Source organism: Cottoperca gobio, chromosome 22 (genome assembly GCF_900634415.1).
Source record: "Cottoperca gobio chromosome 22, fCotGob3.1, whole genome shotgun sequence".
In the NCBI taxonomy this organism is placed as follows: Eukaryota; Metazoa; Chordata; class Actinopteri; order Perciformes; family Bovichtidae; genus Cottoperca; species Cottoperca gobio.
The window spans coordinates 957501-978589 of record NC_041376.1 but is presented as its reverse complement, the minus strand read 5'-3'; the positions used below and the strand labels follow the sequence as shown (position 1 = coordinate 978589).

The 21089-nt window shown below is 42.9% G+C and overlaps 2 protein-coding genes across 3 annotated transcripts in view; both read right to left on the bottom strand.

Annotated features, from left to right (window-relative positions):
* Positions 1-16961, bottom strand: part of atrn (attractin) — a 95586-nt gene extending 78625 nt beyond the window's left edge. For both annotated transcript variants that reach the window (XM_029460738.1, XM_029460737.1), the window contains exons 1-5: positions 16481-16961; positions 7793-7876; positions 5559-5672; positions 5236-5364; positions 1887-2083 (exon numbers count right to left, since the gene is read on the bottom strand). In XM_029460738.1, coding sequence (XP_029316598.1) covers positions 1887-2083; positions 5236-5364; positions 5559-5672; positions 7793-7876; positions 16481-16719 — 763 coding nt within the window. In that variant the 5' untranslated portion in view covers positions 16720-16961. The remainder of the gene's footprint in view (positions 1-1886; positions 2084-5235; positions 5365-5558; positions 5673-7792; positions 7877-16480) is intronic.
* Positions 16962-18610: 1649 nt separating this feature from the next.
* Positions 18611-21089, bottom strand: part of eif2ak3 (eukaryotic translation initiation factor 2-alpha kinase 3) — a 32719-nt gene continuing 30240 nt past the window's right edge. The window contains 1 exon segment of the mRNA XM_029460624.1: positions 18611-21089. This exon segment is cut by the window's right edge and continues 493 nt beyond it. The gene's annotated coding sequence lies outside the window, so the exon portion shown is untranslated.

Here is a 21089-nt window from a genome sequence, read left to right as displayed (position 1 = left end):
TCCGTCCTACCTGATGGAACGCCAGGGTAGAAACCTGCCTGCAATAAAGAGAATTTAACGACCAATTACTGCTATCACTCCATCTCACAGCAGAAGCAGGATGTTCAGCGCTGGGGGAGTTCCTCGTTGATCATTACCCAGACAATGCAGAAGTGGCCACATGACAGGAGAGGAAGTTTTATCATTCACAGAGACGGTGAAGGTCGCTCGACCCGTTCTCCTTTGTGTTGTGATCACTGGCTGAAACGGACCGACCTGGTGGCCGATATTCCTGCAGTCGCACCAAGCAAACCAGATTACCTTTGCAGCTCGGTGCTATTTCCATAAGTGAAACAAATGCAGCCTTCGCTTCCCTTGAAGACGTAATTTGTTGAAGGCTACGCATCTGTGAAAGAGATTAAATGCACGGCTGGCTTGACTAAACTGGCATCTGTCTGCTTCTGCACTGGTTGCTGTAGAAGATGAGTTCATTTGGGCGCTGGCAGCACAGTGTACACTAAGTGTGCTATTCCTCGGCTAACACACCATGACAGGGTAATAAAGGCTAAAGAAAACGCCGGTCTGTTTCTCAACTCCCTCAGCTTTGGTAATTAGATTGTGAGCACACTGAGCCGCTGATATAACTGCAGTTAAATTAAGCTGTTGTCTCTGCTTATGCAGAGTGCTGTAGAGGAGCCGTTTAGCAACTAATAGAGCCGTTAGAGCGTCCCGAGTGGACCGATTCAGAGAGGATACAGGAGTGTCAGGTCATCACCAAACGATAAAAAAGACTCATGACTCAGAAGGTTCATCTGAAGTCCATCAGGCTGCAGCAGATGGATGTTGTGGATGATAGTGGTGGAGGCTTGAAGCTGAAGATAAACAGTCGAAATCTGGACGGATAAAGTCCGTAACGCCGTCTTTATTAAACCTCCAACTGCTTCTCTGGAGCTGCTCAACGCTGCTCTGGATATTTACTGGGACATTTGTTTCCTTTAATCCTGAGTGTCATTTAAAAGAGAATAGCTGCAAACTCTAGAACAGTAGAATATGGTTGCACACAAATAATTGCGTGCACGGAGCCCATCGCAAAAAAAGGCTTCTTATCACTTTATTCCTTAAAAGCGTTACCTATGAAGAATCAGACGTTCCAAGTGTTACAGAGTCTGCAGGTCTTCTTAGTGTTTGCACATAGAAGCTTTAACCTTAGTCCTGAAATAGCAGATATCTGCATAATAATGTGTTCTTAGCGCCGTCCCTCACGACTGGATGCTCATTATGCAGCAGGAGCCGAACCATCTAACTCATTAAAACCGTTTCTTACCTAATTACACGAGCGGCGTCCAACTGCACCTTCAGTCATTCTGAGTGGGTCGTACACTCGGCACTTAAACAGATTAGTCGACCACCTCGGTTGTACATTAGCCCGATAAACATGCTGAATTGACTTCATTCATTCTGTATACATCACCGAACAATATCCGTCACTCTTCTAAGATCACTTTATACTCTGACTGTGAGCCAACAGCGCTCCATCACACAGACAGGAAAGGTGGGAATGTGGATATAATGACTGAGCGAGGAAAGGCCATTAATAGAACAGACAAACATGTCTGTACAGCAGCCAGGAAGAGCAACACAGATCCAGAATCTGATACCACGATAGATAAATACTGATACACTGCTCAGCCATATGTACCACCATACCTGCTCCATGTAATAGTATTAAAGAAGGTCTTGAACATTGGCAGTAAGAAGCTTATTTCAGTCACGGGGGAGCGTTTGGCTCGAGTGGGCCTGCTGAAGCAAACCTGACGACATAGTGGTTAATCAAACGAGCGCAGTGTGCGAGACAATGAGGTCACATCGCTGGCAGGGGAAGCGACGCTGCTGCGGTGCCAGCCCACCTTGCCATCCGCTCTTGCAGACGCACGTCTTGTCCTGGCAGCGTCCTCGTTCGGGGTAGCCACAGTCAGCCATGCAGTACGGGACGTCACAGGCTCCCCCTTTCCAGTTGTCGTCACAGTCACAGTACACCGACCCGGTGGAGTTGTTCACACGACACTCCCCACGGCCGGAGCAGTTGTTGGGACATGTATTCACCCTGAGAGGGAGGGAGGGAGAAACAGAGAGGGTGAGAATTCCTGTGTGAAATATACACTCTGAATAAAACATCAGGGACATATTTCACCGGCTGAGTTACATCTGCTTGTGTGCGAGCCGCCCCTCAGCTGTCTGCGGGCTGAACGCTAAAACGTGGAACATTCCCCCTCCAGACAGCAGAGGGTAACAACACTCGTCATCCATCTCAGAGGGCCGTCTGCACTGAAACAGCATCGAGCTGGAGGCTGAGGTGACCGGCAGACGTGAAGTCACCACCGGCGCAGAAGAGCAGATGGTGAAGGCAGCAGCACGGCAGTGAAACAGCGCTGCTCTCCACGACTCTCTACGCCGCCTCGATGTTGTACATTGAGCTTCCAGCCACACAGTATCTGTTAAATCTTTAGTGTTCCAACACCTTCTTAAACATCAGGACTGTCCAGGAACAATTCCCTCAAATTCAAGGGCTCAACACGGCGAAGTGTGAGACACGGGTCAAAGTGAATTATTAGGGTTAGGGTTAGGGTTAACCCTAACCCTAACCCTAACCCTAACCCATATCAAAAAGTGTTTATATTCAAAATCTTTCAAGACCTTCATTTTTCCTCTCAAATTCACAAAGTTCATACACCAGTGAGTCACATGTCATTAAAAACAGAACTGTTGATCATCTCACGATCATCACATCTTGACTTCTTCATCAGCATTAATAATATTTCCGGTGTCAGGAAGAAAGGGGGGGGGGGGGGGGGGCTGGGTTCCTGTCCAGCTTCCCATGGTGCAGCAGTCATAGTAGTAATGATTTTGAGTGATAAGATTTATTTTAAGACTGGATTTAAAGTGTTCTGCTGTCCAACATCACAGAATATTGAGAAAGCCACAGATTGAAATTTCCTTTTGAGATCTTGGGAAATGAAAAAGCTTCTCTTTGAAACTTCACAAAGCAAAATGTACATGACTGACAATCATAGTGGCTGGAAATCACGTGGACTAAAACCATTTCATATTGCATCATTTCTGTCCTAGGACATTTACAGCACCGTTCACCTGCCAGAGGAGCCTCACTCATCCCGGGAATAAATATATATTATTGTTTAGTTAAGACATGTAGGGACTGTCCTGTGAGCTAGATTTTCCATTAACATTCTTTATGTTAAAGGATAAAGTTGCCGTTACTCTATATTTCTCTTATCGGCAACAAATCCCATGAAAACACACTTTAAACTTTCATTTAATAAAGAGCTCTGCAATTCCCTAAAGTGACTGGGCACTGCGGATTTGAGCAAATACTACTCAAACAGGATGAATCCACATCTGTGCTTTACTGAGCGTTTACAGAACCCGTGTGTCAGCCCGACTCAAGGGAAGCGTCATGTGAACGCTGAAGAAGGAACGTTGTGTGGCTCGAGCTCTACGGCACAAAGGAAGAAGCTAAATCAGCGGCGGATACTTGGACAATAATTCATTGTTAGGTTTTGGGGCTTTTTATGGAGTCTGTTGACCATATGAAGAATATAGAATACTGTGTTTTATAACAAAAGTAAACAAGTCAATGTCAAAAGTTTAGCTGTAAACTCATATTACCATCCGTAAAAGAGATGTTTGTCAAAATAAGTTTTGTGGAGCGAGACAGACGACACAAAGAGCCCTCGTCATTCTTTCATGTTCCTTCGGCAGCCGCGTGGTTTGATGTTTCGGTTCCTCCACCTCGCAGAGACACCAAAGACCGGGGGACCCAGGGGCACCTGCGCTTTCATCCGACTCTGTGTATCTCAGCCCCAACTTCAATCCCATCGCTATGGCGACGGTGCCAATGAGCGAGGGGGAAAAAAACTAAAACGCAGGAGCCCATTGTGTCCGCTGCAGATGTTCGGAGCGGACGAGCTTTATACTTTTCCTTTGCAACCAAAAGGACGTTTTTGTCTCTTTCTGAATACACACACACACACACACACACACACACACACACACACACACACACACACACACACACACACACACACACACACACACACACACACACACACACACACGGGAGTAGAACCCAAGAATATCCTACACATGTAGCATGTAGCATGTAGCATGAGTGGCGACACACAGAACATCCACTGCGGACTCACAAGTGGCAGGACAGAGTATCAGCACCAGATTTAAAACACTTAGAAAACTGAAGGAGAAGATTCATTGCTGGTTTATACATTAAGTAACGATAGTGTTTAAAATTCGGGAACTTGAACACAGTTCATTGAATATTCAACATTTAATTGTCCAGTTCAATTTGAGCATCATAAAACATTTTGGAAATACTAGTGGTATATAAATTCTGTCTGCTTTTCAAAGTGATAAATATTTCATAATAATATCCCAATCATATAAAAGAAGTGATTTTCAACATTAAAAGGACACAGAAGTTATGTTTTTTTGTATTTTTACATGCCGCTAATGCTGTTAGCGCACACACACAAACCTTTACGACATCTATTTTGCTTATATTTCTTAATTATTGCTGCCTTTCTTTGCTTCCATATCATGTCAGCGTCCCTCAAAAGTACCAAACACAACAAACAACATGCCACAGTGCGCCTGACTGGTGGATGATGGAGGAGAGATGCAACAGAAACGTACTGCGGCAACCAGACGGCAGCAGTCCGACACGATTCCCTCGCTAAAATGCTGTCAAGCTGCAGAAAGTGATAGCTTTGTATGCGTCAACATGTCCACAGGAAGGATGTGAAGTGGGTTCTTCACCTGAATAAATCTCAACAGCCTTTAAATCAGAAATGAGTTGTACAGAGTTTCTCATCTCAGGGCTCAGTATCAAAATATTTGTCATTTAGCTGATACTTTTATTCAGACTGACACTACCATGTGGGGACCCTGAGAGATGCAGACCCTGAGGCCTGGCAGCAGCACACACTCCGCTGCAGAGGATTAGCTTTATTTGATATGTAGACGCTGCCATCACAGCTCAGATTTGAAAATGAAGGAATATTATTTAAACGACAACATTTCATTTAGTTTATACATCTGATTTAAAGGGACCTGTAGGTGGAGTCGACTTTAATTAAGCCTTTTGGAAGTTTTGATTGCAGTTTGAAACAGAACATTACCTCCGTATTGGTGGGAAAATAAACCATCTTTATGTGCTTCTCTCACCTGTAGGAGATGTTGAAGCCGGTCAGGTTGTAGGCAGCATCACTGAAGAAGTGCAGCAGGGCGTAGCCGGACTGAGACACCACCTCAGGAACCGTCTCATTCCCGTAACTCTCAGGAACAATCAGACCACTGCGATAATAACACGAAACTTCATTTATACATATTTCACGCTGTTTTTGTGTTTTGTAACTTCTCTTCATAAAGTGTCACAGTTTCTCTTCCAGCGTAGAACAGGAGGAAGATTTACCTTCAGGAAACACAGTCTCACCTGCACTCAAAGCTAAATCTGAACCGACCTATAGTGACACCCACAGTACACGCACCTGAAGGCAGCGAGGAGGGGGGCGTAGATGGAGTCTCCGTCGTACACGTAAAGGTGGTCCCAGCTGCATTCAGTGGCAAAGTGGTTGAAGCGTAATCGGAGTATCGTGTTGGGCCTGGAAGACAAACACACACAGAGGAAGACCATGAGCACTTTAATACAAACCAAACCCACGAACATCAAATATCAGTCAGAAATCAATAAATGTTTGAACTTGGTGTAAAGTAGGGCGGAATAATCCAGTTTTCCATCGCAGGAGGGTCAATATTTGTTAAAAGCAAAATGTGTCTAAATGTGATTAAATATCGTGGTGCTGAAGACTTAAGAAAACATCTTTGTTTGGTACAGATCCTCACAAAAATCTCAATTTAATATTTACAACAAGCTGACTTTTATAGCTTTATACAATGATTTGAACTTCTGCAGTCAAGCATTGGAGTTCTGTTTAATATTTAAACTCTGAGAAAGCAGAAGAAAACACGCACTGGGCACACAGCTCAACTCAAAGTGCTGCTCCCCAAGCAACATCTGATTCTGTGTGAATGTGTGGCAGCCTGAAATACCTCACAGTTTCCCAGAGTGTGGCATCCTGACTGCACTGCGTGTTCAGCCACGATGCTGATTTGATACCTGTTGCAGGCTTGTCAACTTTGAATTCCTAAAGATCACTTTACAACTTCTCACTTGTGAAGTAAGAAGAACACACAAATCACTCGTTCACTCACACCAGAGCTGCGCCCAAGTTATTGCTTCACCGGCTGCACCACACTTCCACTATACGAGCAGATGACGTGGTATTTTAAGAGAATAAAAGCTCGATAATTAACAGGTGATCTGGTAGAAACCTTCACCACCTGCAACAAAACTTCACCTGCATTTGTCCGGAGGTGATTTCCGCTCACATTAGTTCTATATATTTAGATTAAATCACCAAATAAACTCAGATTATTCTGTGTTATCTGTGGCACATGGCACAGCTGTACTGCAAAGTAAATCCCAGCCGTCAAGCAACAGATACATTAGATTCTGCACATTTTACACTGTGCAATATGAAATGACTATCTATCCGCGTACTGTCCAGTACAGAAACAAGCATGTTTAATCCGTTTGACATTCTTGAAATGCTGCTCTAAATTTGGTTAATATCTCAAAATGAAATCATCCAAAAGGAGGAGAGACGAACACAAAAGGCCCCTTTAGACAATCTACCATGATGGCACAAGATGTACAGAAAATGTTATGAAAGGTCACATTAGTTGTGGTTCTTCCTCCCTCCCCTTGCGGACAAATTAGCGGAGCAGCCGCGAGGTTCAATTAGATGGAGAAGACTCGGGACCGGTAAATAAAGAAAAGTAAACAGTGATCGGACAAAGAAAGTCTTATTCTCAATCCCCACTGTGCTCCAGCCTTATTCCATCCTTTCATTCAGTCACGTCAGAACACTGCAGACTCCCTTCACTGCAGAGAGCGCGTGCACCAGGATATAAAATATTCTCATCACTCTTGATGCATATGGGGCTGAGGTCTCAAGACGGCATATTAAAGTCCCATTAGTATGTAATGAACACGCTGAACGACAGGGCGGCCGGGTGATTACAGGAGCCATTCAGGAACAGGAAGGTCAGAAGTTCAGAGCCCTGGAACATCCATACGTCCTGTCTGAGGAAACACGAGTGTGACCTCCTGCGTCCCCACAAAGTCACTCTCTAACCATAAAGTTGGCTAAATGCCTAAAATGCAAATGCAATTAAAAAGAGTTTATTGTTTGGATGAGCTGGCGGCCGAAAGGAAGAATAAGAATCATCGCTCCAAATCCAAAACGCCGTGGCTCGGTTACCCCGACTAAAACAATAGAGGAGGAGGATTGAATTCCTCACAGTTACTTTGCCGTTTATATTCATCCATCACCTTCAGCGTACTGTAAACTCCTAGCGCTGGATGCTTTCGCAGTGCAGAGTGTGCACACGATCCATCTCTCGGCTGTCTCAACGTTTCACTTGTCGTTTCCTTGAAGGCAGAAGCTGATTGAATGGATTTAACCTCGAGCGCGTCTACGGCCTTTGCTCTGGAGACTTAAGAGACCGGAGGCGTTTTGATAACATTTACATAATCACAATACCAACAAGTTGTTTAAACGCTTCATATGAAAACCTCAAGAGAAGATTTGAATTGTAAAAGATCAGAACACACACACACACACACACACACACACACTCTCGCTCTCTCTGTACTCACTGTCCCTCGATCAGCCAGGTGCACTTGGTCTTGTACTTGTAGTTTCCTGGACCATCAGTCAGCTGACCAGAGGGCCCCGTCAACCTGAGAGACGGGAGGAGAGAAGTTCAGCTCACAGGTGACGATGCAGCTTGTTGTACTCGTGTATTCGTAGGTTGTTCAACAACAAGAAAGACAAATGGAGTTCATCGTGGAGTTCTTACCCGTTAAACTGTTTGAATTGAAAAACAATTTAATCTCAAAATAAATAATAGTCACTGAAATAATATCTTAATTAATAATATATACAAAACCATGAGCAAGCTTCTGGAACAAATCTTAATTTAGTGAATTTATTCATTTTTATATTATTATTTTATATGATGTTTTTTACATATCCCATTACAGTTTTCTAAAACATTTTGGGTTGTGTAACAAACAGTAAAAAATCCAAATGATCTTCAATTAACAACGGTCATTTCTTATCCACACGGCTCTACGGTACAGATGCTAGAGATCAGGTCAGACGTCCGGCTAGTCCACCACTTTGTTCCAGACTGAAATATCTGAACAACTTTTAGATTTATTGCGATGTTTGTTTGGGACGTTCAGCCCCTCGGGGGGGATTTGTTGCCACTTTGTTGATTCACTGACTTTTCTTCTCGCATCAACATTTCAATTAGTCCAAACCCACTGACTTCCCCTCAGCTGCAGCTGTACTTCACGGTTAGTGCTAATAAGAAAGTGTTAGCATGCTAACATCAGCACGCTGTTAGCATTTAGCTCAAAGCACCGCTGAGCCTAATTAAAGCCTCAGAGCCGCGAGCGTGGCTGCAGACTCTCGGTCCTGTTAAGAGATGAAATGAGCGATTTTTCTCACGTCGTCTGACATGTTATACACTAAATATTAAAAACACAGTGAAACAGACAGTTTAAATCAATAAAATATGCAGCAGCAGCTACACACATCATTTATGTCCTTTCAGTCAAAGGACTTGAAGAAAGAATTGCAAAACTGATATCTGTTTCATTATTTAAAATACTGAATAAAACATTCAGGCTTGCAGTTTGTTTCTGAGAAGTTTCTGCAGTGACACCATAGAAACGATTACACACGCACGCACACACACACACCGCTGTTGCACACGAGCCAGTCAGCGAGCAGGTAAACACTAACTTCTGCCACTTCAGTTGTTCAGTTAGTGCAGCCTGCTGGTTGAGCGAGCAGGAGACAGACCAGCAGGGCTGAGAGATTAAACCTCACAGCAAATTATCATCCGAGGCCGACAGCACGCCGGACAGCCACAAACAGTGTAATGGTACAGTACGCCGCCCGGCCTGTTATTGCCAGATCAATTCCAGCTTGATGACACAGCGGCCGAGAGGAGCCGAGTTACACAGGGGGCACTTACATGCACACACAGATTGTGTCATTACTCATGAAGGTCTCCGGCTGCAATGACTCTCTGCTCACACACCCAGTCACAGTCTTGTTCCAAAACAGTCTCTCAGCACCACTTCAGGCTAAAGTCTGCACAAAACACTCCTCCCCTGTTCAGCTGCAGAGTTAAGATCTCTGCACCACCAGGTCAACGGGGACAATTTAGAGTTACTTCTATATTCAGTAGTTGCAAAACAAGTCTAACGTCACTTAGCTTGCACTACAATCATTACGTTTATTATGTGAGCTTCCAAACATCACTCTTATGCCGGGTCGCCATTCTGCCTGAAACGTTGGATCATTGCACGAATACTGACGTTGTCGTCGTCCTCCACCCTGAGTAAATAACAACCTCAAGTCAAATTTCTTTATCTAATTTAATTATCTACATCCTTCCACTTCAAAAACAAGATTTTATTTCACAACTCCAGCAGGAAAGTGATAATAATCATATAATCAACTTCTTGTTGTTGAACACTTTCAGCTGCAGAGCTGAGGGCCAATCTGTGTGTGGGCCGGGCGGCTCAAGGTCCAGAGCCAAGGGTGTGTGTTGTTAACTGTGCAGCCCAAACATATGACTCTGTCGTGCAACTATGTTCCTCTGCTATCAGATTCAGTGCATCAAGAAGAGTTTAACCACCAAACAGAAACTCTAACTCGCTTGTTAATGAATTATTTCCAGGTCTAACATGGACAACCACATACACACTGAATATTGCTGGCTCACTGTTTGTGTTTTAAGAGAGTCGTTCACGCAGCCGGTCTCAGCGGTCTCAGTGCTCATGCAGCCTCGGCCTGCAGGGACTCAGCGCTCCCACATCGCACACAAACACACAAACAGAGCTCCCTCAGAGGGCGAGAGGCTCCGTACTCCCCTGAACACAACACGGCTGCAGGTCCAGGGCTTTTGTTCCACTGGAAACTGGTGACGACAAGGTCTGAGGATCATCCAGAGTATAGTGGACCAGTTACTGCCGAGTGTTATAACAATAATACAAATATAATACATTTGTTTCATAAAGTGAGTTTTATATGCAGAAGCCTCAGCACCGACGGATATATTACAGTCATTTACAACCATGAGGCAGTTAACAAATCACCGTTCATGTTTTTGTTGTGATGAAGCATAAAGCACATCTGTACCTGAAACATCTGGTACCCACATGAACCACAACTGAACCAACACGTGGCGACCATTTCCAAAGCATTAATGCACATTTTACTTCCTCAATCATCGACCGTGTAAGTGATCAATAATCTCTTAATCATTTAAAGCTTCTCAAATGTATGTTGCAAAAATTTCATTTCAAAACACGACAGTTGCCTTTATTTAGTTGCCAAAAATGTTGTTGTTGTGCGGCTGAGCAGAGACTGTGTTTGAGTAAAGTCGTACCATAGGAGAACTACGAGAAACTAAAGTTTCCCTGGAATCCGGACAAAAAATGTGAACACGTGAGGTGTGCCCCGGGACACGTGAGGTGTGCCGCGGGACACGTGAGGTGTGCCGCGGGACACGTGAGGTGTGCCCCGGGACACGTGAGGTGTGCCCCGGGACACGTGAGGTGTGCCCCGGGACACGTGAGGTGTGCCCCGGGACACGTGAGGTAGGTGAGCCCCGGGACATGTGAGGTAGGTGGGCCCCGGGACACGTAAGGTGTGTCTTGGGAGGGTCAGTGGTACTTTAAAAACAATTTTAAAAAAAGACATTAATATGGTATTTTGAGCCCGGTGCAGCACTGCAGCCTAAAGTTAAAAGGAATCTAATCTGATCAGAAGACCTGTGAGAAGGTGTCTGTACTTGACCCACGTTGATACAAACAGTCTTTCATTAACAGTGACTTCCAACGAGCGGCTCTTTCTCAGGCGAACATCGATGCAGCAGAACAAACACGATGTCTCATTGAACAGTCCCGTTCAGTGGCGCACACTGAGCATGCTCAGAAGGAGTAAACGCCACAGAGGCAAAAGGCCCCTCAGATCTCAGTCTGATCTTGGAAAAGCTGCCGATATGAGATTTTAAAATCAATTAGGGAATATTTGGGTAGGAAATTACACTTTTATTGTAACGTATATCCCAATAGAGAGGTGAAAATAATAATGAAAACTTCCCATGACTGTCCACATGTCAGCAGAAAGAAACCTTAATGTCAAAAGGATTTCTCAGGGAAACTGCAACTGCAGTTTTTACTTTTTTTATGACCATCCATAGTTAGTGGTGTGGAGACTATAAAAGACCAGGCCAGCAGATTGTGTAAGCAACAATAAATAATCCTCCCATGTTCATGTTTGTTGAGAGATACAAGATGACACAAGATGATATGAAGTCAGCAGCAGCAGCAGCGGAGGAGGAGAGCTGTGAACAAAACATGGCTGACAACTCAAATCTACAAAAGGCTGCAAGCCCAAAACATGCTCCTGAAGCTATGACTCTGTTATATTGTGTGATAAATATTTCATAATTTATGAGCAAGCAGCTCTTTTCCAAGTTGCTGTGCTTTCGCACCTCAGTGTTTTGCTTGAGTTACAGTTGCACTTTGAGGAGAGCTTTTCTAATGGGCTCTAATTTATCCTTTTATCTGCGTTAAAATGCCTCCAGTCTCCATCACACGCTGCAGATCCAGCTCATCTGCACAAACAGGATTCTGTCCTCATTCAGCATCACAGACATGCAGCTCACGCCGGCCTTACACCAAAAAACATTTCACCATCGCAGACAAATGTCCACTCTGGCCTCTGCACAGCTGTTAGTGCATCCTGTACCTGCCTGCATGACTCTGTAGCAGTGGAAACAGGATGGGACAGATCTCCATGTCTGCATCAGTAAACTGAAAACTGAACGCATCAGCAGAGCAGCAGTGGGGGCCATTAGTCTGTGCTGAGGGCGGGCAGGCTGGACGCTCAGCAGGGCCTTTAGTAAAGCGCGGTCAGCCTTCAAACAGGTTCCAGAGAGCGCCCGAGGATGGATGAGGACTAATATGCAAACCACACAAGAGACGACAACAAGGCAGAGAGCTGTGAAGCTGAACACACACACACACACACACACACACACAAGACCAAAGTTCATCCGGCGGATGCATCTGCAGCGCATCAGAGGTTTATCGTTTAAATCGTATTGATGTTGTAGATTTTATTGCAACATATTAAATCGTAACCCCTGATCATGACACATCTTGTAAAACTTCCCCGTTTGGTTTTATCAGCAAATTAAAAAGTAAAAAGGCAGCAGCTCCAAATGACTGCAGATAACCTGACACACGACATATTCCTGTATCTATATGCAATCAAAGACGAGCAGGAAATTCAGCGACTTCATTAGTTGGAACTGAGCTGCACAAAAAGAAAAAGGTTTGTGCCAGGACATGACGACGCGTTGGAAGCTGTAAGTGGACGAGACATTTATTTCATGCAACCCTGCTACACAACAAATTAAACTCGGCACGAGCTCCACGGCATACCACTAAAGAAAGTATAGTCACGTGTCTTTGGGACCGTTTGTGCCAAGAAGCATAAAGCTGGTCTTTGTAGCCATAATCTGACCAGAGCGTGAATATCAGCAACAGCTCAGCCTCATGGCAACTCATCAACATGACGAGCCATCAGACTGCAGTGCAGCTCCGACAGGCTGAACATCGAGGTATTTAAAAATAAATACCACTAAAAACAGATTTCCTCATTTGGGTTATCTCTAGTGGATGCAGTTCTGTTCATCACGCGCCAACGCTGCGAGAGATCCATGCTTGATATTCTCCCTCCACCTCAGTTCAAAAGGAAGTGTATCTGTGCTGTTCAGAAGAAGGGATCTTCATGAAGGTGCCATAAGCTGCAACATGCCAGTTCACATCCAGCCAGAAACACTTTTCTCTGTGCCAACATTTACTACTGACAACAAAGAAATAGTTTATTATCACAGCTTGGGAAGGAGCTCAAACCTAAAACAAAAGGCAATCTGCATGGATACCACGAGAGGAAAGAAAGTCACACACAGACATCAGGAGAATACATCTCCTCTGTGAGTCCTGTGGGAAAGACGTCCACACGTCACGCCACACAGAACCATAAGTTCAAATCACATTTTGCCATAAAAACACCAACAGAAAACACTAATCTGCTTTTGTCCTCCCTTCTTCGTGTTTATTTTGGCCCTCATGGCGAGCCAAGCCTCCATCTTGGCAGGCCGCTGCCACAGAAGGCTGCTTTAACCAGCATTCAGCCGGTCTTGTATGGTAGCATTGTGCGTATGCTAAACACAGCCTCAGACCACAGACTTCCATCAGCCCTTTGACCGCGTTAACAAAACACCACGGCCCTGATCTGGCATCACACAGCACAAAGTTTACTCTTCCATTTAATGAGTATTAGCCCGACGGGTGAGGGAGCTGCAGCATCGGCGTAAAGCTGTACACACTAAAGATTATACTGTAATGTCAGTGCACCGCTGTGTTATTAGTGAAGTTCAGGGTCAGGCCATCACTCCTCCAGCAGACACGCAGCACCAGACGCTCTGAAAGCCCTGAGAGGCAGAAGACATGCTCACACTTTCCGACACAACATAGTGTCAGAAGGAGAGAAACAGACCATTAAAAGCTGCTCCGCTTCTTTTAAGAAGTAGTTGGAAGAGAAGATCTAATGGCCACCAATAATAACCACTTTAATAATCCCCGCAGAGACTTTCATCCTCAGTCCACTAACTCCAGCTTTATAGGGTCAGTAACTTGTCCAGGACCAACAGTTATATATATATATATATATACACAGCCATTAAAACTGCAACTCACAAGCGTTTTCATTAGTTTACAAGTTTGCCCAAAAATAATGAACAGTGCCCATTATGATTTCACACTGCAGGGTGCATCGCTGGATCCGTCTGACCAACAGTCCAGACAGACGAAGAGCAGCACACATCCTCACAAGCTGGAGCCGAGATGGCGTTTGCCTGGAAGATTGATAAATCATTAAAATAGATGTTGAATGTTTTTTTTTTATCAACTAACTAAAGAATGGATGAACAAAGCCGGGAGGTCCCATCCGTCTTTACGTTCATAGTACACTTTAGTACAAAACAATTCCCTCCTTTCTCAAGGACACAAGTCAAACCACCAACACGCCAGTTAATGGACAATTTTAACAATAAAATCAAAGCAAATGTTAAACATTCGTGTCCAACGTCAAGATTTACAGTTTATCGCAACCAAATCCCATTTTAGACTAAATAAGCAATCCATGAATCATTACGGGAGTTCTTGTTTCCAACAACTAGAAAGAAAACTATCACTGGTGGCAGCTCTGAAGCTCCACTTGAACGTGGGACTTTCCCACTAACAACGGAGCCACCATGCGACCCAGGACGCAGCTGGCGATGATTTCCCACAGCGATAGACTGTTTCAATTAATACTTGAGTGCAACGGGCTTCTGGTTCTAAACCACAACCAAGACGAGTTATTTCATCCGGAGAGCACTCAACCCTGCCGCTCTGAAACATTAGGAGCTCAGCAGCCATTCAGACTCCATCCCACCTGTTCATATATGCTCAGCAATCAGCTATGCTAATGTGCAAATAGTCCCAGCTTCCCTTTCCTTAACCATGACTGATTTCAGAGTAAGCGTTACACTGCAGAGCAGCTCTGCTCCACAACCTGGCGCTAAGCTGAGACGGCACGACAGAGAGCATCAGATGAAACAGGGAAAACTTCTCGATTCTCCTTAAAAACAACAACATTTAGCCGAGGCCTGGCAATAGGGCACACCCTGACGCACTGAACACTGGAGCAGAAGTATAACTTCTCAGTTCGAGCTCTAATTGGACTCCACTAAGGAACACTCATTTGGGAAAAAGCTGCTTTTCTTGGAAGGATGTGCAGAAGAGCAGAATCCTGTAGAAGCTGGCCAACAGTGTATTCATCACTGATGGTGTTGCTGCAGACTAATACAAAGTCCAGTAATGTGAAGTGACACTTTGATGGGCACAGAGCGAGATGTGCAACACTCATTGTCTGAATTCCCAGTAATTGACGTTTGACACCTTTCAATTGCATTGTGCGATTGCCATTACACAGTAAGTGGTGCCACTGTCCTCTGGACATTAGGGTGTGGGCCCACACACACTACGCTAACAGAGATATGTGCAGAAAGGGGGCGAGAGATAATGGACTTGTTATTGGTCACTTTGCTCCAGCCTCTCAGATGTTTCCACGAGTTCGAACAACAGCACTAACCACCGTGGCTCAGCTGGAAAAAAAAGGCAGAGTGCTTTCAGTATGTGCGTAAGCATATTTCTCTTGCTTTGACCCTGAACTGCGGTTGTCCTTTTAGTGGATAACAGTTATCTGGACACGTCGATGGGTCAAACACCTTCCAGTCACGTGCTGTATTTCAAAGAGTCCTGTAAAGCTGGACAACACGAGGCCTGATAACACACCCTGATCTCTGCTCACCTCTGGGACCCTGACAACTTATCGTCCTCACAAACACAACCACAGGGGTCACCATGCGTTACGGCATAACTGCATTAGAAATAAATACCTGGCTGGGTTGTGTGAAAGCATAGGAAGGGAAATAAAAAGGGTTTAAGTGCAATGCATGAATGCTGAGATTATTAGGGGTTGTTTTGGGATAAAGATGCCAAACATCTGGTTGCAGCTTTTCTTTTTCTTGTCATTTTAAACTGAGCTGCTTGGACGAGACAAGCGATCAGATGAGGTCTTCTTGGCTTCTTGGAAAGTGCATTGGGAAAACTTCACCATTTTATCACGAAAGAGTTTAGCAAAAAAGTGTCAGAGTACAGATAAGGAAACATAATCATTAATTCAAGTCTATGGACCCAACAGGTCATTGTCCAACCCAGCAGCAGCAGCAGCAGCAGCAGCAGCAGCAGCACATTTACAGTCAGTGGTGTGATGGGTGTGTGTGATTATAATGGCACACATTAGGGTGACTGAATGACAAGATGGTGACACTGATTAAGGCATATGCATCTTAAGTATCAGTATCTTTGCAAACATGTAGTTACTGCATATGACCCAGGAGAACTAGAGGTAGTAGTAGTAGCAGCAGCAGTAGCAGCAGCAGTAGCAGCAGCAGCAGCAGCAGCAGTAGTAGTAATAGTAGTAGTAGTAGTAGCAGGTGTGCACTGCTCAGCATCGCTTGACTAGCAATGTTTAGCTCTGCACTAACAAACATGAGTCCCAAAGCAAAGCAGGTGTACACTGCACACACAACCTGTCCCAGTGATGGAAGCATCTTTATTCTGCCCGTGTGTACACTGTACCTGAAGCGCCCTCCGCAGTGCTGGCATTGGTCCCCGACCCAGCCGGGGAAGCACACACAGTTGCCAGTAGCGGAGTTGCACTGCCCGTTCATGCAAGGCTTGTCGCATTCCTTCGCCTCCGTGAAGCCAGGCAGCCCGGAGAGCAGGCCGACAACCGAGAGCAGGAGCGCGGTTGTCAGCATCAGCAGGCTCCGGCCCCGGCCAGAGCCCGAGCAGGCCCGCCGCGTCGCCCCGTACATTCTCTCACAAAAGATGGCTGCTTTAAGGCTAGCGCTCCGCTGCTTCGGGGATAGCGACTCAACGAGCTGCCGGTTGGTGTGGTTCCGTTTATCGGATGTAAGATACCGTTTCCCCGGAGGTCACGTTGAGTGTCTTCGTTGAGGCTTGTCTTCTCCGGTTACTTGGTTTACATCTTTCCAGTGGTTCCGTTTCCCAGCGCCGCACCAAGCCGCATATTGACATCCAGAAGTGACGTTATGGCAACGGAAATGCGCAACCGGGGGGAGGCGACGCACGCGCAGGTCTTTAAACTTTAATTTAATTTAAATTAAAAAACATATGTATTTATATATTTTTTTATTTTCTTGTTTAGTATTTATAATGGTATGCAGGTTAATGTATTTATTTTAAATTAGATATTTTATTTATTTAATTATTTACATATTATTATTCTATTTAGATTTTATTTCGTATAATTCAGACACAAGGATTTTATTACTGTGTTCAACTTGCTATATTGTTTGTAAATTGTTTTTTCAATAAAAATATATTAAAAAAAGGACTTTAAATTTGTATTTAATTTAAATTTTAAAACATATATATGTTTTTATAGTTTTTTATTTTCTTGTTTACTATTTAATGTATTTATTTTAAATTGAATATTGATTTATTTTTGTTTTTTATATATTATTATTCTATTTAGATTTGATTGTGTACAACTCAAGACACAATGATTTTATTAGTATTCAACTTGCCATATTGTTTGTAAATTGTTTTTTTCAATAAAAAATAAATATATATATATAAAAAAAGGACTTTAAACTTTTATTTAATTTCAATTACAAAACATATATATATGTATTTGTATATATTTTTATTTTCTTGTTCACTATTTATAATGGTAATTGGTAATTGGATATCGATTTATTTTTTATATATTATTCTATTTAGATTTTATTTTGTATAATTCAGACACAAGGATTTTATTACTGTTCAACTTGCCATATTGTTTGTAAAAATAAAATCAATAAAAACATATTTTAAAAAGGACTTTCAAATTTTATTTTATTTAAATTATATATATATATATATATATATATATATATATATATATATATATATATAAACTTTAATTTAATTTAAAAAACATATATGTATTTATATATTTTTATTTTCTTGTTTACTATTTATAATGGTAATAATGGTATATATATTTTTTAAAAAGGACTTTTATTTTGAAAACAGCTAGCTTGATAGCTTCTTTTATATAATATTTCCTGTTATTCTGTTATGATGAAACATGACCCTTGGCTTGTGTCCATATTTTAAGCAAGGTTAATTGGCTACTATCTGAAGAACGTTTTATGATTAAAAAGAAAAAAATAATTATTTTATTAGCATTTGATTAATAGAAGTGATTAAGAAGTATTCATTTAATTGTGTATCTTTAGAAACTGTTTAAATATATATATTTTAATTTGTTTCTATTTCATTTGATTTTCATCTGCATGTTCTATAAAAGATGAAAATATTATTTTCCAATAACAGATTTATAGGGTCTTCATAGTAATATTATAAACTAATCCACTAATTACAGTATTGCTGTAGTTCTTTTCATGTCATCATTGGAAATGTGTTATTTCTTGATTCAGTGTCAATGTTTGTTAAATTTACAAAAGCATGTGATTCAGTGGTTTGTGTATTAAACTCTGTGCGCAGGATAAACATACATTTATGACATACACCAATTTTAAGTCTCAGTAAACCAGTGTAAATTATTCATAGAAGTCTATGAAGAAAGAAACATTTAGTCATTAATGAAAGACTGAACTTTGGTGGTTGTTAGTCTAATGATGGTGAAGAATGTCCCCGCGGCCCACAGACTGCACACCAAGGACACACAACTGTACAAACGGTATAGAACAGTTTATTAAATTTAGACTTGTAAGAAGTCATCATATTCCAACGCACTCCATCTCATGAAACGCATTCATATTAACACCAACCCAAAAAGGATTGATCACGGTCAAAACATAAATAAAGCAAATAAACATATTTACAATTCGACATGGACAGAGAATGGACAGAATATCCAGACAGAAGCATCAGGGGAGGGGGGAGGGGGGGGGGGTCTTATGTTTGAATCAAACTGTCCTCAGGAAAAGCTACCTGGACGGCAGGAGAGAGAGAGAGAGGAGGAAAAACACAAAAACAAAATAAAAAAAGCATGAAAACCTAAAGTATCGTGACATTTTCTTGGTTTAAATGAAAAGAAGAAAATCTCCAACACCTCCGATACCACACGATTACCAATAATGCAGTTTTAAAGTCTTAATGGTACAAAGCTGACAAGCTTTTTACTGCTGTAGGTGATTTCAGTTGTGAGAGTTTCCTTCTTTTTGTTGCAATTCTCTCTTCTATAAAATGAACGGTAAAAAAGTTGCAAAATCGTGTTAACTTATTGTGTTAGAATGCCATATCCTGGTTCCATTATTAAAATATTAAACATTACTCTACAAAAGGTGTTACATTGTCAACATTTGAGTAGCAGTACTCACATACTGTCTTCACAAAGCAACTCTGTCAGAATTCAGTTTTCACATTTCACCCCCGAATATCTTGAGGCTACGCCGTGATGAGACTGTGCAGCCTCATCGCGGTGGGAGTACAGTGTGTATTTAAACCTCGAGGAGAGAACTGATGATATCACAACAAGAATAACTCATCTTTAGTGGGTTTAGTGAGTGGATGAACAAACATCAGTTTGACTTCCTGTATCAAACACAGTCAAGACTTTACAGTAACCAAAAACCCTGCAGAATAAAAACAACAAAAAAAAAAACCGGCGCTTATTAAAACAAACAAAGAAAAAGGACAGGACATCCTTAGAAAAGTACAATCATTGAAAACACATTACAATTAGCAGTTTGTGTGTGTGTGTGTGAAGTTACAAACGGGTCATGTGACTCTCCAGCACTTCTTATGTACATAAAACAATGCTTGTGTGGATCACATGACCACCAGCAGGTCCAGGTCCCCAGTAGACAACGTCGAGGGGATAAAACAGCATCCTCTTCTTGACTAAATGATAGTTTTCCTCATCACAGGAGAGCTGCACACCTCAGTATTTGTCTTGCTTCACCGGGAACACCAGCTGGACGGGGTTGGAGCACAGTAGCACGAATCCCAAAAAAAATGTGAGGCGAGTTATCAGGTGCAGAAAAGTACATGTAACTGACTTTCAAATGGCACTCTGGTCCTGGAGGTTCTAGTCTGGTGCTCAACGCGGGGCAAACCCCTTCCACTTGGTACCCAGCACACGTGAAGACAAACACTGAGAATAATAGTAGAGGTGACCACCATCATCATCATCACCACCACCACCACCACCACCTGTCTCTGGAGGTCACACTGTAACATTCAGCTATCCATTAATGGCAGAGATCGTCTCCTCTTTGTTCCCTCCCCCACAGTATATCACACTATCTTACAGTAGCCTCATGAAGCCATTTACAAGCGATCGAGCCTTACAATATGTACAGGAATTAAAGAAAAGGATATAAACACATTTTTCCCTTCATATATACATAGAGCAAAGAGGAGGTGTTGGAAAATGATTGAGCACCTCAGAGTCATTGTGTACATTTACACACAGAAAAAACTGCTTCCAAGTACTGGCTTTAAGATAACAAACTTACACTCCCCCCCCCCTTCACTGTCCCATCGGGTACATGCAAAAAAAGACAGGAGTCAGAGGCTCAGCATTCATCCAGAGGAGGCCGGCGGCCCCTTTCTAAAGGCAAATCATATCTGATGATCCGGATTCATATACTCTTCTCTACGCAATACATCACCTTCTCTCGTTAAAAAAACACATAGGAAAAAAGATGGTCTTTTTTGGTCTCCCAAATCAGGCATATTGGGTGTCAGAACACCATAGTGCTCGTACCAGTGATCAGTACTGGTCACTAGTAGATAGGATGATCAAGCATCAAAGGCCCCTTCGGAGTGTCCTCTTGGTTTTGATACCTGAGGTGTAGCGTGGGTGAGTGAACACTGGGAGCAAGCAGTATGTCGGGACCAGACCGGCACCAAATCATATGTAAAACAATTACATACGCATGTCTGTCAGTCATCTCAGAGTACCAGACGGTTGAGTTTGCCACGTCAGAGTGAGGAGAATGCCGCTTGTTTAAGACAATCACAGGTAAACATTTCAGAATCAATTAGTGAGAGAATGTTCTGTGGATACTAGCTGCGTCTACGCTGAGCTCACTGGCCCATCTGGTGCTCGGGAGACATTTCAAATAACCACTAATAATTATTTGCTTGTACCACTTGAGCCAAGTCTGGTCGTGAACATTAAACACAGTCCATTTAAAGAACGGCT